This window comes from Sapajus apella, unplaced genomic scaffold, assembly GCF_009761245.1.
Source record: "Sapajus apella isolate SASKATOON/1434 unplaced genomic scaffold, GSC_monkey_1.0 scaffold45, whole genome shotgun sequence".
Lineage (NCBI taxonomy): Eukaryota > Metazoa > Chordata > Mammalia > Primates > Cebidae > Sapajus > Sapajus apella.
In genome coordinates, this window is record NW_022436985.1 from 14,386,413 (window position 1) to 14,407,400 (window position 20,988).

At 39.2% G+C, this 20,988-nt stretch overlaps 1 protein-coding gene across 11 annotated transcripts in view; it reads left to right on the top strand.

Annotated features, from left to right (window-relative positions):
- HELQ (helicase, POLQ like) overlaps positions 1-14,386 on the top strand; it is a 49,667-nt gene extending 35,281 nt beyond the window's left edge. For 10 of the 11 annotated variants that reach the window (XR_004257331.1, XM_032239723.1, XM_032239715.1 and 7 more), the window contains 3 exons: positions 3,578-3,691; positions 4,886-5,020; positions 14,169-14,383. Coding sequence is in view for 10 of the 11 variants with exons in the window: in XM_032239723.1 (XP_032095614.1) it covers positions 3,578-3,691; positions 4,886-5,020; positions 14,169-14,276 (357 nt within the window). In the remaining variant the exon portion in view is untranslated. Of the gene's footprint in view, positions 1-3,577; positions 3,692-4,885; positions 5,021-14,168 lie in introns of all 11 variants that reach the window. The other variant, XM_032239725.1, reaches the window with a different exon arrangement.
- Positions 14,387-20,988: the final 6,602 nt, after the last annotated feature.

The window sequence follows — 20,988 nt, forward strand, 5'->3', positions numbered from 1 at the left end:
GTTACTAAACTAATAAGCTAGTTAGTACGTCAGCATTTTCTCATTGTTGACGTATTCTGTTATTACATAGCATTAAAAAAAAATTTTTAAACATGCCTTTGTTTTTATCTGTTTCTGTAAGTACTATTATGTATTTATGGTAACAATACAAAAATTACTGTCAATTAAAACACATAATGAACAAGTAAAAAGTGCCTTTTTAACCCAACTCTTACAGCCACCATTAATAGTTTTATGTATTCTGAATTAACTGTTAAAAACAACCTTTCTCTATTGATGTAGATTCCATGTGAATGCCTTTCATCTAAGTAATAAAAGTGTCAGGTGTTTGGTTAGTAAGTTACCTATATCCAACAGCTACTATTCAACTATTTAGTTCTATATTCTCTTTTTAAAACATTTTATTTTTGACCAGATCCAGTGGCTTCCGCCTGTCATCCTAGCACTTTGGAAGACTGAGGCAGGTGGATCACTTGAGCCCAGGAGTTCGAGACCAGCCTGAGCAATGTGGCAAAACCCTGTCTCTATAAAAAATAACAAAAACTAGCTAGGCATGGTGGCACACGTCTGTGGTCCCTGCTACTTGGGTCTCACTCTTGACGCCCAGGTTGGAGTATAGTGGCACTATCCAAACTCACTGCAGCCTCAACCTCCGGGGCTCAAGCAGTCTTTCTGCCTCTGCCTCCCGAGTAGCTGGGATCACAGGTGTGTGCCACTACACTTGGCTAATTTTGTTGTTGTTGTTGTTGAGATGGAGTCTCGCTCTGTCACCCAGGCTGGAGTGTAGTTGCATGATCTTGGCTCACTGTAACGCACTCCATGATCTCAGCTGACTGCAACCTCCACCTCCCGGGTTCACACAGTTCTCCTGACTCAGCCTCTAAGGTAGCTGGAATTATAGTCATGCAACATCACTCCCAGCTAACTTTTGTATTTTTAGTAGAGATGGGGTTTCGCCATGTTGGCCAGGCTGGTCTCGAACTTCAGACTTCAAGTGATCTGCCTGCCTGGGCTTCCCAAAGTGTTGGGATTACAGGCGTGAGCCAATTTTTTAAATTTTTTGTAGAATGGGGGGGAATCTCATATGATGCCCAGGCTGGTCTTGAACTTCTAGGTTGAAGCGATCCTCCAGGTTGGCCTTGTGCTGGGATTACAGGCATGAGCTGCTATGCCTGGCCCATGTTCTCTTGATTGCCATTATAATTTACTATATTTGCTTCCAGTGGCAGGCAGCTATTTAAAGTTTGTACATCAAGTGTGTATTTTATAGAACAATTTAAGAAGAAAACCTTATTCTGGCCATATGCATGTGCAATAGATTTAAGACTTTATTAAAATAAGCTTTCAGAATTTCTTTAAATAGCACAATAAAACTTACCAGACTTTTCCATCCAGATAATTTTTCGATGTGTTTATAATATAAGGCATTTTTGCTGCATTTAAATCTCTTCTTATTGGGTGACATAATAATTCTTTCCATATTTGTTTCCAACTCAATTTTTTAAAACTTTTTTCCCATGAATTGTTTTCTAAATTTAAAATATATTCTATTTTCCCTTTCTTAAACCTTCATATTCTGTATATGATATGGCAATTAATTCTATCATTAATAAATTTTGAAGGGAGTAAATAATTAAAAAATACTTGGCTTTGGATTGAATGATAATTATTTTAACAAATTTAGCTTTCTAAATCTCTTTTCTTGTGCTGATTTTTAAATGTTAGTTTATATTCCGTGAGCACATGCTAGTTAAACAGAAGACAAAAATTATGGGTAATGAGAAGCAGCTAGCCTTTAAAATGTATTTTCTTAAGTTTTTTATGTTTGTTGTTTTTCATATTTAAAGATGCTCTCCCTAATATTTTTTTCCTTTGTTTTCTTTGTGACTATGAAGCTTTGAGCCTTATTGAATTGTTCAAGTAAAAAAAAAAAATCTATAAAGCATCAAGAAAGTTTGATGATTAATCCTAAGAAAAATCTAGCTGACAATTTGTGCTCTAATTAATTTACTTCATTTTATATATAATTATAAATTACATGTAATATAAATAGTATATAATTATATGATATATATTACATTATGTATATAATTTTTTAAGTTATTATCTATAGAGACAGGGATCTTGCTGTGTTGCCCAGGCTGGTCTCACACTCCTAGACTCAAGCAATTCTCCCACATTGGCCTCCCAGCGTTCTGGGATTACAGGCATGAGCCACCAAACCTGGTCTACTTTCAGTATCTCAAGGCAAGGGTGTTGAATCTTTTGCCTTCCCTGGGCCACATTGGAAGAAGAATCATCTTAAGCCACACATAAAATGCACCAAGAATAGCTTATGAGAAAAAAAAATCTCATAATATCATAAGAAATTATATGAATTTGTTTTGGGTGGCATTCAAAGCCATCCTGGGCCACATATGGCCTGTGGGCCACAGGTTGGACAAGCTTATTTTAAGATATTTTTTCTTTTAAAAAGTTGGTGCACACCAGCCCTTTGGGAGGCTGAGGCGGGCAGATCACAAGGTCAAGAGATCGAGACCATCATGGCCAACATGGTGAAACCCCGTCTCTACTAAAAATACAAAAATTAGCTGGGTGCGGTGGCACACTCCTGTAGTCCCAGCTAATTGGGAGGCCAAGGCGGGAGAATCACTTAAAAACCGGGAGGCAGAGGTTACAGTGAGCTGAGATCGCACCACTGCACTCCAGTCTGGCAACAGAGCAAGACTACGTCTCAAAAAAAAAAAAGTTACAAATGGTATGGAATAGTACATTAATTGCATTAGTTAAGATGCTTTTAACTACAAGTTACAGAAAAACCCTTCAACATTTAAGCAATAAGAAAAAAAGAATCATTTTATATAACAGGCATACCCAGATTAAGGCAACTTCAAGGTTGATTGATTCAATCATTCTGTTCAAGGGTTTTCTTCTTTTTACTCTGCCATCTTCATTACACTGATTTCTTTCTTAGTGGTCACAAGATGCTCGCTAATGATGTTCCATTCATCATGTACTCTCACAGTGATACCCAAAGGCTATAAAGGGACCTTTAAAATAAAATAAACTACTATAATAGAATATTTCAAATATATATGACAGAATATTATATTGAATTCCCATTTACCCATCTAGCTTTAACAATTATTGACTCATGGCGTCCAGTATTTTTATCATTTTGTTGTTGCGTTGAACATTATGTTGCATTTGAATATTTCCATGTTTAATATTTGTCTACAGGATAAATTCCCAGAAGTAGGAATTGTTTTTAGTCACTTGGGAAAGAAAAAGTATGCATTTGCCTCCAGATATTTGATTAAAATGACCAGGGCTCTTTTTATTGACTTATTTTTCAATTTTCAATCTTTTCCTCATCCTAAAACCAATTCCTCAAATTCCTCAGGGTCCTCACCATGTTTCTTCACATCCATTTTGCCTAGAATCATCTTTCATCTCTGGCTTAACTCAAGTTCCAGAAGTTATATAAGGAACTTTCTTTCTGAGCCCCCATCACACAAACCAAACTTTGAAATAACTTACAAAATTTAAATTTTATATATTTCTTTGTGTTCTTCAGGAGCTTGAGGAGTTTTGGGTTTACAGAGCTCTTTTGGTAGAACTTACCAAGAAGCTGACTTACTGTGTAAAGGCAGAACTAATCCCTCTGATGGAAGTGACTGGAGTTTTAGAGGTCAGTAGCTTCCTGGCTTCCCAATTGAAATTGGGTCGATTAACACAGAAGCCAGGTTTTGTTATTTTGTGAAGTCTTAGTACAAGGGAAGTAATAGCTTCATGGGAGTGTTTTATTTAAAACAAATAGCTGTGATGGCCTTCCAGGAATCCAGTTATTAGATGGAAGACCTGATGAAAAAATCTCAGTTGTAAAAAAAAAAACAATAGGAAGTGTGGGAGTGACTGTCTCCAAGTATGTTGTGCTACCACTTGTCCTTAACACCTCTTCTTTCTTCCACTCCTTTGAAGAATTACCTTCTGTTAGTTTGGACTCAGTGCTTGTTTAAGATAATGGTGATTCAGTGGCAGCAAAGGTCCTTTGTATTCTTTCTAAGAGAGTAAGAAGAAAGGATTCATAACTAGTTTTTCAGCTTTCTATTTTCAGCCAATCTTCAACTTCAGTATATTCTCTATTATTCAGTTCTTGAGTCAGAGGAGTTCTACTTGAAATACACACATACACGCACAGACACCAGTGGTCCCCTGAGTAGATGGTGAGACCATTGAAAGATACTAGACTTGGCTGGATGCGGTGTCTCACACCTGTAATCCCGGCACTTTGGGAAGCTGAGGTGGGCAGATCACTTGAGATCAGGAGTTCAAAACCAACCTGGCCAACATGGTGAAACCATCTCTACTAAAAATACAAAAATTGGTCAGGTGTGATATTGCACGCCTGTAATCCTAGCTACTTAGAAGATTGAGGAAAAAAAATTTGTGAACATGGGAGGTGGAGGTTGCCATAAGCCAAGATCACACCATTGCACTCCATCCTGGGCAATAAAGCAAGACTCTGTCTCAAAAAAAAAAAAAGAAAAGAAGAAAGACACTAGACTGGAACATTTTGCTTTAGGATATGAGATGATGCCACCAACCTAAGTGCCTTAATGGGTTTCTATTCTTGATTGCAGCACAAGTTAGTTGACTCCAGCTGCATAGAAAGCTATCTTGTAGTCAGTTTGGAACCACCCAAATGCATTTTTTAAAATTTCTCAGGATTCTCATGTCTTACATCTTCATATTTACTTTATTATCTTAGTTTATGCTAGTCTCTTACATGCAGGTTTTTTTTTTTTTCTTTTCAGTTAGGGTGCTGAAATTTCTTTTTTCTAAACCCAAATTATTATCCTACTGATTTTGTAACACTTTTCAGGGTCGAGCGAAGCAATTATACAGTGCAGGTTACAAAAGTCTAATGCACTTAGCTAATGCAAATCCTGAAGTGCTCATAAGGACAATTGATCATTTATCAAGACGCCAAGCCAAGCAAATTGTTTCATCAGCAAAGGTAAGCAAACTATTTTTTAACCTTAATAACCTTATGTTATTTCCTTGTATTGTAGACATCAGAACAAAAACATTTAACATTGCATAACTGTTTATTTCTGTAGATAGAAAAGCACATACTCATATCTGTGAGTAAAAATAGTGCATCTGCTGTGACACAAGCCTTGCTAAACAGAAAAAGGGCCTGCTAAAAAATAAAGAAAATTTCAAAGGTAGCTCATGCCTGTAATCCCAGCTCTTTGGGAGGTCAAGTTGGGAAGACGGCATGAAGTCAGGAGTTTGAGACAAGCCTGGGGAACATAATGAGACTCTGTTTCTATGAAAAAATGTAAAAACTAGCTGGGCATGGTGGTTCATGCCTGTAGTTCTAGCTGTTCAGGAGGCTGAGGCAGGAGGATCACTTGAGCCCAGGAGTTCAAGGCTGCAGTGAGCTAGGGTGACAGAATGAGATGCTAACTCTTGGAAAAAAAAATAATGGCTTGGGCTGGAGTATGATGTGTTTTAAAAAAATTGCCGGCCAGGTGCAGTGGCTCACGCCTGTAATCCCAGCACTTTGGGAGGCCAAGGCAGGTGGATCACTTGAAGCCAGGAATTTGAGACCAGTCTGACCAACATGGTGAAGCCTCGTCTCTACTAAAAATACAAAAATTAGCCAGGTGTGGTGGCCCACGCCTGTAATCCCAACTACTCAGGAAGCTGAGGCATGAGAATCACTTGAATCCAGGAGGCTGAGGTTGTAGTGAGCCAAGATTACGCCACTGCACTCCAGCCTGGGTGACCGAGTGAGAGTCTATCTGAAAAACAAATTTAATAAAAGACCATTTCAAGGATTCCTTGAGTACAAAGAACCCCGAAAGTTATTGAGCTCTGCATCCCAAAGTTCTCTTCACAGGAATCCTTTCCTCAGCATCCCTGACATCTGGTGTCCCCACCTTTGAGTACCATCATTGACAAGGAGCTTGCTCATCAGAAATTAGGTTGTTCTATTTTTGTGTGCTCTTAGTGTTACAAAAATTATCCTGATATACTGAGGCTAAATTCTGCCTTCTTAAAATTCCTGCCATTGCATTAGTGTACCACCTCTGGAACTAGACTCTTCTTTTGTTTGTACACTGTTTTTCACATATTCAAAAACAGCTCTCATTGCCCCCAGGGGTTTCTATTTTCTGTTGCTTTTATCTGTATTAAATAATCGAGCTTTAGGCCATTCACTGTCATAGTTTCCCTTTGCTAGATGCAATCCAGTTTGTCATTGCCTTCTGCTCCCTGTGGGTAAAGCTATTCCACAGCAATTTGAGATTATCTCCTTCTTGATCTCAACTATAGTTCTAAGTCTGAAACTTCTTGGCTTCTTTGAAACTTCGTTGTTTTACTATTTTCATATGTAAATCAGAATTAGCTAAAAAGCAAATTTCCATCTTTTTAATGGTGCTCACATTACGTATATTACCTTAATTTTTCTTTACAACAAACCTATGAGGTGGACAAAGTCAGTGTTACCCCCAATTTATAGAAGAAACCACTAAGACTGACCTTGTCCCATTAAATTAGGAGTTCTTGGAGTTGGTAGGGATGAAGTTGTAGTTATTTCCTTTGCTATAGCACCTTAAAAAAAAAGTTCATTAAACTTTCACACACTTGTTTTAGCATTTACTAGTGATGTTTGCCTAACTCCATTATTTCCATGATATTTGTCAAGTGGTAATTTTCTAACTCCATTATTCCTTCTGGATTTATTCACTGGTGTTTTACTATGAGGAAAAGCTTTTCCTTTATTTATTCATGTATTTATCAGTATGCACTCCTAGGTTCAAATGTATTCAATATGGGTTATAATCCATTACAATCATTACTTATGTTGGTGCTCAGATGACCTCATATTTAGCCAGTGGAAGCTCCTGAAAACTGGTCATCATCATTCTTGAATTATTTTCTTACTTTCTGGCTGTGTCTGTCAGCATCTAAACATTAGGAGGCAGAAACCACACAGTAATTTGAACAGGCCTCTAAGGGGTCAATAGAACTTTAAAGAATTCAGGAAATAATACATTTGAGAGATGGTTCACCCCCACCCCACAGCACCCCCTGTGGATAAGATTCAGACTTAATTGCCACTGTATGCTGGGAAGTTTGTTGTGATACTTCAGCCAAGGCTAATAAGCAGAAGCTGCCCACTGGAGTGCTGACAAAACTGCCAGGAAGCTGCCTACAGTGTGCTGTTGAACTTGCCCAGAAGCCAGCTCTGGTGCCCGTGGAGCTAGGGCACTAACTCGGAATGCCCTTGTTGATGTATGTCTATGTATTTTTCTATATTTATATATAAATTATTAAAGGCCATGAGCTCATACTGATAACCCTAATTCTGATTTTTCGAGGTACATATGCTATATAACAGTCTAACTCCAAAACTTAGTGGGTTAAAACAGCCACCTTATTTTGCTTATGTTTCTGTAGATTAGGAATTCTGGAGGGGTTCAGCTGGGTGCTTCTCACTTGGATCTCATGTAATTGTAGTCAGAGGTTGACTGGGGCTATAGTCTATAAGGCCCAACTGAGCTGGATGACCCAGGTGGCTCACTCACATGACCAACAGCTGATAATTGGAGGCAACTGGGGCTTTCCAGCCTTCAACTGGAACAACTACATATGGCCTTCCCATGTGGCTTCAGTCTTTACGGCATAGCAACTAGGTTTTGAGAGAGAATGTCCAGAAAGTGAGCATTCTAAGGTATCAAGGCAGAAAATGCAAGAAGTCTTCTGAGCCAACCTCAGAAGTTATACAGTATCACTTCCACAACATACTGTTGGTTACTAGAAAACCATAAGACCCAGATTGAAGGAAAGGGGATTAGACCTCCACCTCTTCATGAGAAGAGTGTCAAATAATTTGCAGTCATCTTTAAAATCTGCCCTCTCATCACAAATTGTTTCTGTTCCTCCCACATGTAAAATATATTAACCCCCAAAAGGCTTTTTCAATTATAACCTCCATCAGGAAAAACTCAGTTTTTTTGTTTGTTTGTTTGTTCCTCTACTCAACACTCAACAACACAACACAGACAGAAGATTTCTGTGACCAAATGTGAGGGATTTCTCCCCAAAAAACAAGCAATCATTTCTGCAGCAGACATCAGCTGGGTGTCCTCCAATTCAGTCCTGACACTGTCCGGTGCCTGGGCTTCTAAAGTCTGGGCTTCTAAAACTTCTTACCAACCACCTTCAAGTTGGAGTTCCCACAGCCTCTTCTCTGGGTTCAATCAGTTTGCTAGAGTAGCTCACAGAACTCAGGAAAACATGTGAATAAAAAAGGATGTCACAAAGATACAGATGAAGAGATTCATAGGGCAAGGTAGGGAGAAGTGGCATAGAGCTTTCATGCCCTCCCTGGACACAGCACCTTCCATGTGTTCAGCTGTCTGGAAGCTCTGTGAACCCTGTACTCTTAGACCTCTTATGGAAACTTTATTGGATTGTCATGATTGACAACTATGTAGAAATGTGACTGGACAGAAAGGGTCTGATTTATTAATAATACTAATGGACTGAGTGAGGAAACCAGCAAGACCTGTCTGTTCAGATTCTTCTGGCCTCTCTGTGTGGCATTAATTTCCCAGAGTATGGGGCAGGACACTCTGGGATGAGGGTCTCTCTTTTTTTTTTTTTTTTTTTTTTTTTTGGAGGCAGGGTCTTGCACTATTGCCCAGGCTAGAGTGCAGTGGCACAATCATAGATCACTGCAGCCTTCCTCTTCCAGGCTCAAGCAATTCTCCCATCTCAGCCTCATGAGTAGTTAGGAATACAGACAGGTGCCATCCCTGGCTAATGTTTTTATTTTTTAATAGAGACAAGGCTTTGCTATGTTGCCCAGGCTGGTCTTGAACTCATGGCCTCAAGCAATCCTTCCACCTTGGCTTCCCAAACTGTTGGGATTACAGCATGAGCCACTGCACCCAGCCTGGAATGAGGGTTTTAACACCCATTGATCAGATTAGAGTTCTGCCTTGGGCAGGTGAAAGGAGGGCAGAAGAAGGTCAGAGAGAGAAATTCTGTTTTCTGAGGTCTAAAGTGCCCCAACATCGTAATAAGGGCTATGGAAGTTATGAGCCAAGAACTGTGGATAAAAACTGATATATGTATATCATAATATCACAGCATCAGACTCAGATCCAGTGTTCCAAGTTAAGTCCGGGTGTGACTGATGCAACTTCAGCACAGTTTCACAAGTTATATTTCTTCTTATGCTGAAGACAAGTGAACTAAAGCGACACTATATACAATGGTGAAACAAAAAGTAGGATAACCATAGTACACTCTCGTTCATAAAGGAGGAAAATGGGTAGTGCATATCAGCAGTTCTGAAATCTAGCCAGCCATATGTGGCCAGTTCTTTAATTATGTCCCAGTTCTCTCTGGGAATGATTTTTCTTGGCTTTGGATTCTCTCATTTGAGTCATTATCTCTTTTCCATAAGCAATAAGCCCATGTTTGCCACTAGGTAGCTTTCTCAATGTGCTTCCTATATGTAGTTCAAGAATATTGACGTTCAAGAGTTCAGCTTCAGGTGTCATGGCTCACACCTGTAATCCCAGCACTTTGGGAGACCAAGGTGGGAGAATCACTTAAGGCCAGGAGTTTGACACCAGCCTGGGCAACATAGCAAGACCCTGTCCCTACAAAAAAAAATTTTTTTTTTTAATTAACCGAGCATGGTGATGTACACCTGTGGTCCCAGCTACTCATCAGAGGATCACTTGAGCCTGGGAGATGAAGGCTGCAATGAGCTATGATCATGCCACTGCACTCCAGCCTAGGCGACAAAGTGAGACCTTATCTCTATTTTATTTTTTATTTATTTATTTGTTTATTTTTTGAGACAGGGTCTCACTGTCACCCAGGCTGGAGTGCAGTAGCATGATCTTGGCTTGCTGCAGCCTTGACCTCCCAGGCTCAAGCAATCCTCCCACTTCAGCCTCCCACGTAACTGGGACCACAGGCATTCACCACCATGCCCAACTAAATTCTCTTTTTTTATTTATTTTTCACCATGTTGCCCAGGCTAATCTCCAACTCCTGAGCTCAAGCGATCCGCCCGCCTTGGCCTCCCAAAATATTGGAATTACAGGAGTGAGCCATCGTGCCTGGGCGAGACTCTATCTCTAAATTAAATAAAAAAAACAATTAGGTCAAAGGCACTTAATGTTTTATATTGTCTCTGTCTCTTTTTATTCAGTCTGGTATAATATATCTTAAAACATTGCAGCTTTTTATTTATCTATTTATAATCTCCCTGTTGCTTGGCTTGTTTGTTTGTTTTTGAGACAAGGTCTCCCTTTCATCCCAACTGGAATGCAGTGACACTGTCATGGCTCACTGCAACCTCAGCCTCCCAGGCTCAGGTGATCCTCCCACTTCAGCCTCCCAAATAGCTGGGACCACAGGCATGCACCACCACACCTAATTTTTGTAATTTTTTTTTCTTTTGTAGAGATAAGGTTCTCCATGTTGCCCAGGGTGGTCATGCTACTCCTTGGCTCATGCAGTCTGCCCACCTCTCAAAGTGCTGGGATTACAGGTGTGAGCCACCTTGCCTATCCTAGCTTGACTTTCTTACAGTGTTGATGCTAGGGTCTGAGAGGGAGGATTCACATGGCCTTGGAATGATCTCATTTAAAGACACTAAGGCCTTTTATTAACTGAGCCCTGTCATGTAGCATAATTTCTTCTGTATTCTGTTAGTTATAAGTGAACCACAAAGGCTAGCACAGATTCAAGAAGAAAATTATATCCCATCTCTCAACAGTGTTGTCAAAGAATTTCCAATCATCTTTAATTTGCCAAACTAATCCCATACAGGACTTGCACTAGTCTTCCTCTTTTTCATATTTGTACTTCCTTTCTCCAACAATGAGAAACCTCATCCCTGTGTTTATTAATATATTTCTCTGTTTTCCTCAGTCTTAGAATGCACTGAAAATAACTTCGGAATTGTTCAATTATACCACTCCAAAAAAACAAATTCAGTATTTATTTACAGCACTTTGTGTCTTCAATCTGAGAGTATATAATTACAACGATGTATTAAAATGTTACTTGGTTTGGGGTTTAAAAAGAAAATCTGCTTCAGTGTGGTTGTTACACATTTGAAACGCAGATTCTACTGGCATTTCATTTTAGTTCCCCTCCTTCCATCACAGATATTTTTTGAGGTGACGGGAAAGAACTAGGTCTCTGTCACCCAGGCTGGTGTACAGTGGCACCATCACAGCTCCCTGTGCAGCCTTGAACTCCCAGGCTCAAGTGATCCCACCTCAGCCTCCCGATTAGCTGGAACTATAGGAATGGGCCACCATGCCTGGCTAATTTGTTGTTGTTGTAGAGACTTGATCCAACTATGTTGCCCAGGCTTGTCTCCAACTGCTGGCCTCAAGCAGTCCTCTCACCTCAGCCTCCCAAAGTGCTGGGATGATTACAGGTGTGAGCCACCACACCCAGCCCCCTATGGACTTTTAAGTATGTAAAACATTATCCTGTTTTTTCTTTTTAATCTTTAAATTCAAATACTTTTACTAGGATAGCTATTCATTTTATTTTATTTCTGGAAGCTTACTTGGGTTACAGTTTTAAATGTTAGTTCTAATCCATTTGATTTTTCTTCTTTAACAATTCCTGTTGAACTTATGTTGGATCTTTTCTGACATCTTTCATTTCAGTCTCTCTAGTTCTTTTTACATCTTTTTTAATCTCTTATTTATTTATTTATTTATTTTTAAGACAGAGTCTCACTCTGTTACCCAGGCTGGAGTGCAGTGGCACAATCTTGGCTCACTGCAACCTCTGACTCCTGGATTCAAGCTATTCTCATGCCTCAGCCTCCCAGGTAGCTAGGATTACAGGCACCTGCCACCACACCTGGCTAATTTTTGTATTTTTAGTCGAAACAGGATTTCACCATATTGGCCAAGCTGGTCTCGAACTCCTCCTGACCTGAAGTGATCCTCCTGCCTTGGCCTCCCAATGTGCTGGGATTATAGGAGTGAGCCACCATGCCCGGCCTATCTCATTTTTATTCTCTTTATTGTTTTACTGCTTTTTAAATTTTTTTCAATGGCCCTTATTAGGTTTTTTATTTAAATCTGTTTTTCTATGGACACCCAGTTATTTAGTTATAGTTATTAGCTTTTATTTCTAATATGATTTTGCCTTTTTAATTTATTCCTTTCCTGAGCTCAATCAACTTTTCTGTCATTTCTTCCAGTTTTTGTCCATGTCAGTTCTTAGTTTTTGAACTTCTTATTCAAGGAACATTTCCACTCCTCATATCTCCAGATTTTTATTTGAGGATATTTAATTTTGTTTGCCATGTTGTGTTACAGTTCTTCTGGTTCATCTTTTGTTTTCAGGGAGAGAAATTTTTATAAGCTGAAGAGTTTGGGTTCTTACTTTTTTTCTTTTTATATAGTAGTTTTGTATAGATGAGAACTGCCTGTGCCTCTGCATATCTTGGACAACGCAGTCATTTGGAATGGTTTATGAGATCCCAGTTCAAGAGTGTTCTCTTCTGTCAGAGTAGCAAAGTATTATTCTTTAATGAATGACTTTGGGTGGGAGAGGAATGCAAGGAGGGTTTGTGTCTGTTTTTTTTTTTTTTTTTTTAATTTCCTTTTGCCCTACAAGATTGTACATTTTGTCCTTTTTTCCTCTTCCCCTCCCTGCGGAGCTTTTAAAAGCCACCTCCCTTTTCACCCATTCTCTCCCCTAAAAGCATTGCCTTTCCAAGACTGCCTTCTAGAGTCCCATGTGCATTTTAAATATCTTCCTATAAAGAGTGTATTAATCAACCAACATTCTTTTTTCAGTATTTTTATATTTGGGTAGTTTTTTTCTCTCTGGAGGTGATTTTATTTCATTTTAGACCCTCTATTTCCCTCTTATCTTGTTCATGTGGTTTTTTTTCTCAACCCCATCTGGATCTCTGCAAACATTTGAGTGGGAGCTCAAGAAACTGGTTTTGGCTGAGTGCAGTGACTCACATTTGTAATCCCAGCACGTTGGGAGGCCAGTGCAGGAGGATCCTTTGAGCCCAAGAGTTTGAGAACAGCCTAGACAACATAGGGAGACCCTGTCTCTACAAAAAAAACTTTTTAAATTTTTTAATTAAAAAAAGAATTTATTCTTCCAGAAATTGGTGGGCTTTTTTAAACAACAGCTAACTTGAAGTTGATATATTCTCTACATTACAGTAATACTGACACATGGGTTTTGCGTAGTTTACTTACTATTCTTGTTGATCTATATAGCTTTTAGAGGATATGTTAGGAGATTTTTTTCTTTTACATGATCACCATTACCTCAATTACTCGAAAGTTTACCTAATTACATTTATTCTCTTTTATATAATGCTGTACAATACAATGCTTTGTCAAATTGGCAGAGTGTTTTTATTTTTCTCACTTTCACTCTTTCATATAATTCTTCCTCCTATGATTTTGTTAAACTTTTTATAATAAAAATTTTATAACATAAGTAGCACCAATACTTCACCCTTATGTACACAAAACCCAGATGAAAAAATGCCAGTGTTTTAGTTCTGATTTTTACAAGAAAGACAAAAAATTTATTATTCAGCAAATATTCATTGACATGTTTTATATGCCGTGTTTTTTTGCTCATTATGTTGCTTTTGAAATTAACGGTTTTAAGTTTAGGAACTTGAATAAAACTTTTATTTGAAATACTGGTAGGTTTTTAAAAGCATACTAAATTTTGAGGAATAATAAAGTGCATATATATAAAGGATAACATTTTCAGGAGATAATTAAATTTTTGCAAAATTGTCTTAGATTTTATAGATTAAGAGCTAATTTTTAAGTGGCTGAGTCTTCAATAAAACAAATCTTTGGGAGAATTAAAACTCCTTTATTTGTGGTATACTAAAAGGCAGTGATCAGCTAAAATGGTTTTAACTAAATGCCTCATCTTCATTGACTATAATCATTTATTCTTAAGTGGCCATCTTTCAATCTCATTATAGTTTTAATGTCTAGATTTCTGATGTGTAAGGATTCAGGTGTTCAATAGACAGTGGTAAAATTGTTGGCAATGCTCTAGCAATGCATATTTTGGCCTCATGTCTTAATTTCTTAATGTAGATGCTGTTGCATGAAAAAGCAGAAGCCCTGCAAGAAGAGGTAGAGGAGCTGCTAAGATTGCCGTCGGATTTCCCTGGTGTGGTGGCTTCTTCCACTGACAAAGCATGAAGCTATCAAATGAGCATTTTCACATACGAGTTATTTATTGTATATGTGTTTATTAAAGATTTCTTATACTTTACCAATGAAAAAAATACATTTTAATTATACATTAAGAACTATGAATAATGTTTGAATCTACCTCCCCACTAACACTTCATTCTTTGGAATACTTACACATTATTTCTCTGCTACATGGTCCGTAGCATCCACCAAAAAATGAAATTCAGCTTCATCAACATTATGCTCAGCCTGCCTTTGTACCCAGATCTTTCATTATTCTCTCACCTATTTCTTTCATCAAATTGGACTCTGCGAAATGCCCAGAATTGTCCTTAGGATTTCCAAACTCTCCATTTCCTAACTGCTTTATGTTATTTCCAGTGCATGAAAATTATCTTTAAAATGTACTAACACTTCAAGGGTTAACTAGAAAATGCTGAAATACTGTCTCCTCTATGAAATGATTCCAGGCTCATCCTTACCCCTCCCCCATATCTGGGTGCCCTCTCCCTCCTATAAGCATCATAGGCCCCACATTTATGCCCAGGTCTTTTTTTGCTGCCACTACTTTATAATCTGGATGTCCAAGTCCTCTATGTGTGTATGCAACCAGCACCCACACACTTCACTGCACAGAGTAGGAGTCTCAGTGAAGAATTAACAATTGAAGGTTTTCTTTAAACACAACTTAAATACTGCCTCTCCTTTTCTACAATCATAGCTTAAATGTAGATGACACTAGTGCAAGAAAGAAAGTGTAACTAGCAATGTTTATGAGTCTGGAACTTGTTTGATTAACATTCTACCCACCTGTCTAAGAAACATCCTTTGGAAACTTTGCAAATAGATCCATAGTCTAAGTTATTTATGCCTTAACATTTTAGACCATTATAATCTAACAGTGATTTACTTAGGGTATTAGGTAAATACATAGAAAGTATCTGTGTGCCAGGAACTCTTGTAAGTGCTTTATATGAATTAACTAATTTAATTCTTACACAGTAGTACTTGTAAGGCAGGTACTATTATGATCCTCATTTTACAGATGAATAAATTGAGACACAGAAAAACTAAAGTAACTTTCCCAAGGTCATGAACTAGTTAGTCACAGAGCAGGGACTCACACCCACTCAGCCCCAGTGTAACATCCACACGTTTAATTATTATATGATAATGTCTTGGTAAATTTGTCCATTTTATTCCTTCTTAAGTATTCCTTACACCTGTCCTTGATTTTATCTTTAGCATTGCATTCTATTATTCTTGTCCCACTTGCATCCCTACATTTCCTTACCCAAATCAAAGTACGGTATCCTAATGTCCTAGTAGAATTCCGGGCTTCACCGCACATGTTCCATTTGTTGTAGCTAAAAAGATTGTAAAACAGCAGCGGCTAACCTGCAAGCTATTTGGACCAGCCTCTGAGTTGCAGCATTCACAATGGGCTGTAGTTCAACCTAGAGGTTTTTGGTTCTTTTGTTTTTGGTTTTTGCTTTGTTTTTGAGACGGAGTCTCGCTCTGTCGCTAGGCTGGAGTGCAGTGGCGGGATCTCAGCTCACTGCAACCTCCGCCTCCCGGGTTCAAGCGATTCTTCTGCCTCAGCCTCCTGGGTAGCTGGGACTACAGGGGCATGCCACCACGCCCAGCTAATTTTTGTATTTTTAGTAGAAACGGTTTTTCACCATGTTGACCAGGATGCTCTCAATCTCTTGACTTCATGATCTGCCTGCCTCAGCCTCCCAAAGTGCTGGGATTACATGTGTGAGCCACCGCACCTGGCCGGTTTTTTTAAGTCTAGAAACCCGAAGTTTACTAGTTTGCCCAAGTAAGTAAAGCTCTATTTTTTTTTTTTTTTTTTTTTTTGAGATAGAGTCTTGCTCTGTTGCCTAGTTCAAGGCTCACTCCCATGCTCAAGTGATTCTCCCACCTCAGCCTCCCAAGTAGCTGGGGACTACAGGTGTGTGTCACCATGCTTGTCTAATTTTGATAGAGAAGGAATTTTGCCATGTTGCCCAGGCCGGTCTCCATCTCCTGGGCTCAAGTGATCCGCCCATCTTGGCCTCCCAAAGTGCTGGGATTACAGATGTGATCCACTGTGCCAGGCCAAAGTTCTGATTCTTGTTAACCAATTTGTAAAAGACTGATTTATAATCCAAGATTAATTTATTAAGATTACAGATGAGGGAGCAAGGAGAAGGGTACCTTTACAGTAACTTGAATACCAGTATCTGCAGTTCAGGACAATCTTCACACCACACACACACACACACACACACACACACACACACACACACCACATACATACACACGCTATCTTAGTGTTTCTCCATGTCAATATCAATGAAAGATTGTATCAAGTGTAATGGTGGGTGATAAGCCCTAAAAGATATTAAAATGTAAAGAAACTATAACAGTTTAGTTCTAGAGAAGTAGATAAGTAGAAAGAAACAAAATGGGGAATAGAACTAAATACATTTAAGTATTTAATGTAATAGGCTGGGCAAGGTGGCTGATGCCTGTAATTCCAGCACTTTGGGAGGTCGAGGTGGGCAGATTGCCTGAGTTCAAGACCAGCCTGGGCAATGTGGCAAAACTCCATCTCTACTAAAAATACAAAAAATTAGCCTGGCGTGGTGGCACATGCCTGTAGTCCCAGCTACTCGTGAGACTGAGGCACGAGAATCACTTGAACCCAAGAGGCCGAGGAGACGGTGAGCTGAGATCGTACCACTGCACACCAGCCTGGGCGACAGAGCAACTTTGTCTCAAAAAAAAAAAAAAAAAAAAAAAATTAAAAAAAACTTGTTTTTTCAGTTTTGAGTAATAGAAATGCATGCATATGTAGCTTAAGCAAAAAGGGACATTTAGTGGCCACACTCTCAAACAGTAGGCAGCAGTAGAATTGGCCTTAGGGCAGCTAGAACCAGAGATGCCAACACCATCCATACTCACCACCTCCTCTTTGTCAGGCAGCTCCAGACTTGCTTCTTTACTCAAGATCAAAGCAAAAAGAGCTCTCTGCTGCCAACTCTAGTTCTAAAAATCCCTAGGAAGAGTTCTCATTAGCTCATTGTGGGTCTATTCCCCACCCCTGTGAGCAGGATATAGGGCATAGGTTTTTCAGAAGATGGAAAAGTAGGGATAAGCAGAGAAAACAGTTAATATAGGTGACACTTCAAGTCACAGTGCAAAAGATGGGTAACTCAGTGAATGGAATGGAGACAAATGGCTACCTCGTCATTTAGAAAAATATTAAGCTTAGCCTGGGCAACATGGCAAGACCCCATCTCTACAAAAAATTAAAAAATTAGCTACGCTTGATGGCACATACTTGTGATCCCAGCTCCTCAGGAGGCTGAGATGGGAGCCCACGAGTATGAGGCTAGAGTGAACCGAGATCACGCCACTGCACTCCAGCCTGGGCAATAGAGCAAGACTCTGTCTCTTTCTCTGTCTGTCTCTCTCTCTCTTTCTCTCTCTCTCTCTTTCTCTCTCTCTCTCTCTCTCTCTCTATATATATATATATATATATACACACACACACATATATATAGCATATAAATTTAGCAAATATATGTAGCATTCTCTATATATTTTTTATATTATAAATATAAATAATAAATATGAGAGAGAGAAAGCTGATTTCTACCCATTTCTTTAAACTAAATTAAACTTCAGGCAAATCAAAGATTCAAATGTGGAATTTTTGAAGGTGTCATCTGACTATGCTGAAGCATCAAAGAATGTATCTACAGTTCCTTCTTATAAGGCTTCAAAACAGTAGAATGTCAGTAATTCCACTGTGGTGTCAGGTTATATATATATTTTTTCTTTTTTGATTCTTTTCAAGCTATGAGCCAGCTAGCCCATTTCTAAGATGCTTAACTTCAAGGTCTTTCTCATGTCCAAACCTTCTCTGCTTTGCATTATAAATCCAAACAACTACCCCAAAGAGACTTTTCTATTGGAGCACACCCATGTTTGGGTCAAGTATGAGCCTTTTCAAACCTAGCCACTCTCTCAGCACATCTCCACGCTGGTATTTTTTCAGGAAGGACTAAGTCGAGACCCTGGCTGACTTTATGCTTTCATTTGTGAGAGCCTTTCCACACCAGCATCGCTGTAGCTTTTGAACACCATCTCATTATGACAAGAAGTAACACCAAAAATATATAAGCATTGTTATATGTGGTTTTATTTGATAATTTCTAGTAGTTTATAATCATGTTGACAAGTGCACATTTTCTTTCTTCTTTTTTTTTTTTTTTTTTTGAGATGGAGTCTCACTCTGTCGCCCAGGCTGGAGTACAGTGGTACAATCTTGGCTCACTGCAACCTCTGTCTCCCAGATTCCAGTGATTCTCTTGCCTCAGCCTCCCCAGTCGCCGGGACTATAGGCATGTGCCACTACACCTGGCTAATTTTTGTATTTTTAGTAAAGACGGGGTTTTACCATGTTGTGACCAGGCTGGTCTCGAACTCTTGACCTCAGCTAATTCGCCTGCCTCAGCCTCTCAAATATGCTGGGATTATAGGCATGAGCCACTGCGTCTGGCCAAAAGTGTATATTTTCTTTTGTTACACTCAATGACAATAATAAGGGTGACAATAAACTACCATTTATTGAAGGTTTGCCAAGTGTCGACACTATACCCAACTCTTTCACGGTTTGTCTAGGTTCCTTGCAGCTGTTTTCTACCTCACATTACCAGTGTGGAAAGCGAGGCTTGCTAGGGTCACCCCATCATCACATCACAGAGCCTAGACTCATCTGTGATCACACTGATAATTCTGTTTTTGATTGTGTTTATTTGCAGCATAAGCTACTCTTGCATGTGTTTGGAAAGGGGTGGATCAAGATGACAGATTGAGCATATGTGTTTGCCCTTCCTCTTGCCTAAAATCACACGAAATGATTTAAAATACAGATTTGGGCCAGGCGCAGTGGCTGACATCTATAATCCCAGTACTTTGGGAGGTTGAGGTGGGTGGATCACTTGAGGTCAGGAGTTTGAGACCAGCCTGGCCAACATGGTAAAACCTTTTCTCTACTAAAAATACAAAAATTAGCTGGGCATGGTAGTGGACACCTGTAGTCCCAGCCACTCGGGTGGCTGAGGCAGGAGAATCACTTGAACCCGGGTGGCAGAGATTGCAGTGAGCCAAGATCATACCATCGTACTCCAGCCTGGGCGACAGAAACTCCATCTCAAAATAAAAAATAAATAAATAAAATAGATTTGAGAATAACCCAAATATATAATAACGCAGAAACACAGTGAAGACTGGCAACAGATAGGGTTACGATCATTAAAAAGTCAAATGGAATGTCCTAGGCCGGCAAGCTTTTCCTATCCCCCATTGATACAGAACAGCACACACTAGTGGCATTTTCTACAAAGCTAAAACAGTGTCCCACGGGACCCAGCAAGGAATGAAAGGAGATAGCCTCCACATGCCCAAAGAAAAGCTACTGCCTCAAACCCTCAGCATGTTACCACTATCTGGTAACAGAAAAAGCAGAAAACAAGGATTCTCAGGTACTAAGTTGCTCAGAGAACCAAGAATGCCAAATGATTATGTGTAAAGTCAATACCATAAAACAGCAATTCAGTGAACAGAAGAATTACAACCTAAGGCAGCAATGAATAAGCAACAGATCAAGACTTTAGAAAAATCATATTTTAGGGTGGATACTAGATAGATAGAAGACAAAGATCAAATTAACATATCAGAAAATTAATATTTTGATCAAAATGAAAAATTCAGTAGCTGGCTGGGCACAGTGGCTCATGCCTATAATCCCAACACTTTGGTAGGTGGAGGCAGGCAGATTGCTTGAGTCCAGGAGTTTGAGACCAGCCTGGCCAATGTGGTGAAACCCCATCTCTACTAAAAATGCAAAAAAATTAGCCAGGCATGATGGTGCATGCCTATAATCCTAGCTACTCGAGTGCTGAGGCAGGAGAATAGCTTGAACCCAGGAGGTGGAGGTTGCGGTGAGCCCTGACTGCACCACTCCACTCCAGCCTGGGTGATAAGAGCGAGACTCTGTGTCAAAAAAAAAAAAAAAAAAAAAAAAAAAAAAGCTGGATTAGATAGCAGCACTAGTAGACCTGGAAAGCCAATTGGTGATTTCCAAATTTGAGTTGAAGAATCTTTCTGAGTGGCATAACCATAGAACAAAAAAATTGCCAACTATGAAAGGAAAAAAAAGGCATGGAGGAAAGATTCGGGCATCTGAATGTCTAGAAAGCATACCAGAGGGAGAGAACAGATAAATACAAGACAAATTTCCCTGGAGCTAATGAAAAACAGATTGAAAGGGCCCCACCAGGTCCAGACTAATACCTAGACACATGGCAATGAAAAATCAGAACACTCAGGATAACACGTCTAGAGAGAAAAAATAAGAACAGATTAGAGACCAAAGGAATGAGAATTCTATTAATACATATTTATTGCTATGCTGAAAGACAACAAAGCCATATCTTTGGAGGTATAGAGAAAAGGCCCTAGCACTCTATGCCCATCCTAGTATAGAGATAAAATAAACATCTGAGACATGCAAGCAATTACCGACTCAGAAATTCTCTCTAAGACTTCAGGCTTTTTGTGAGAGAGAATTAAACTAATTTATTTAAGCCATTAGAAGTTTGGAGTGGGGGGCGCAACAGTTTTTTCCTTTATCATAACCTACTAGAATCCTGTGGCTTAT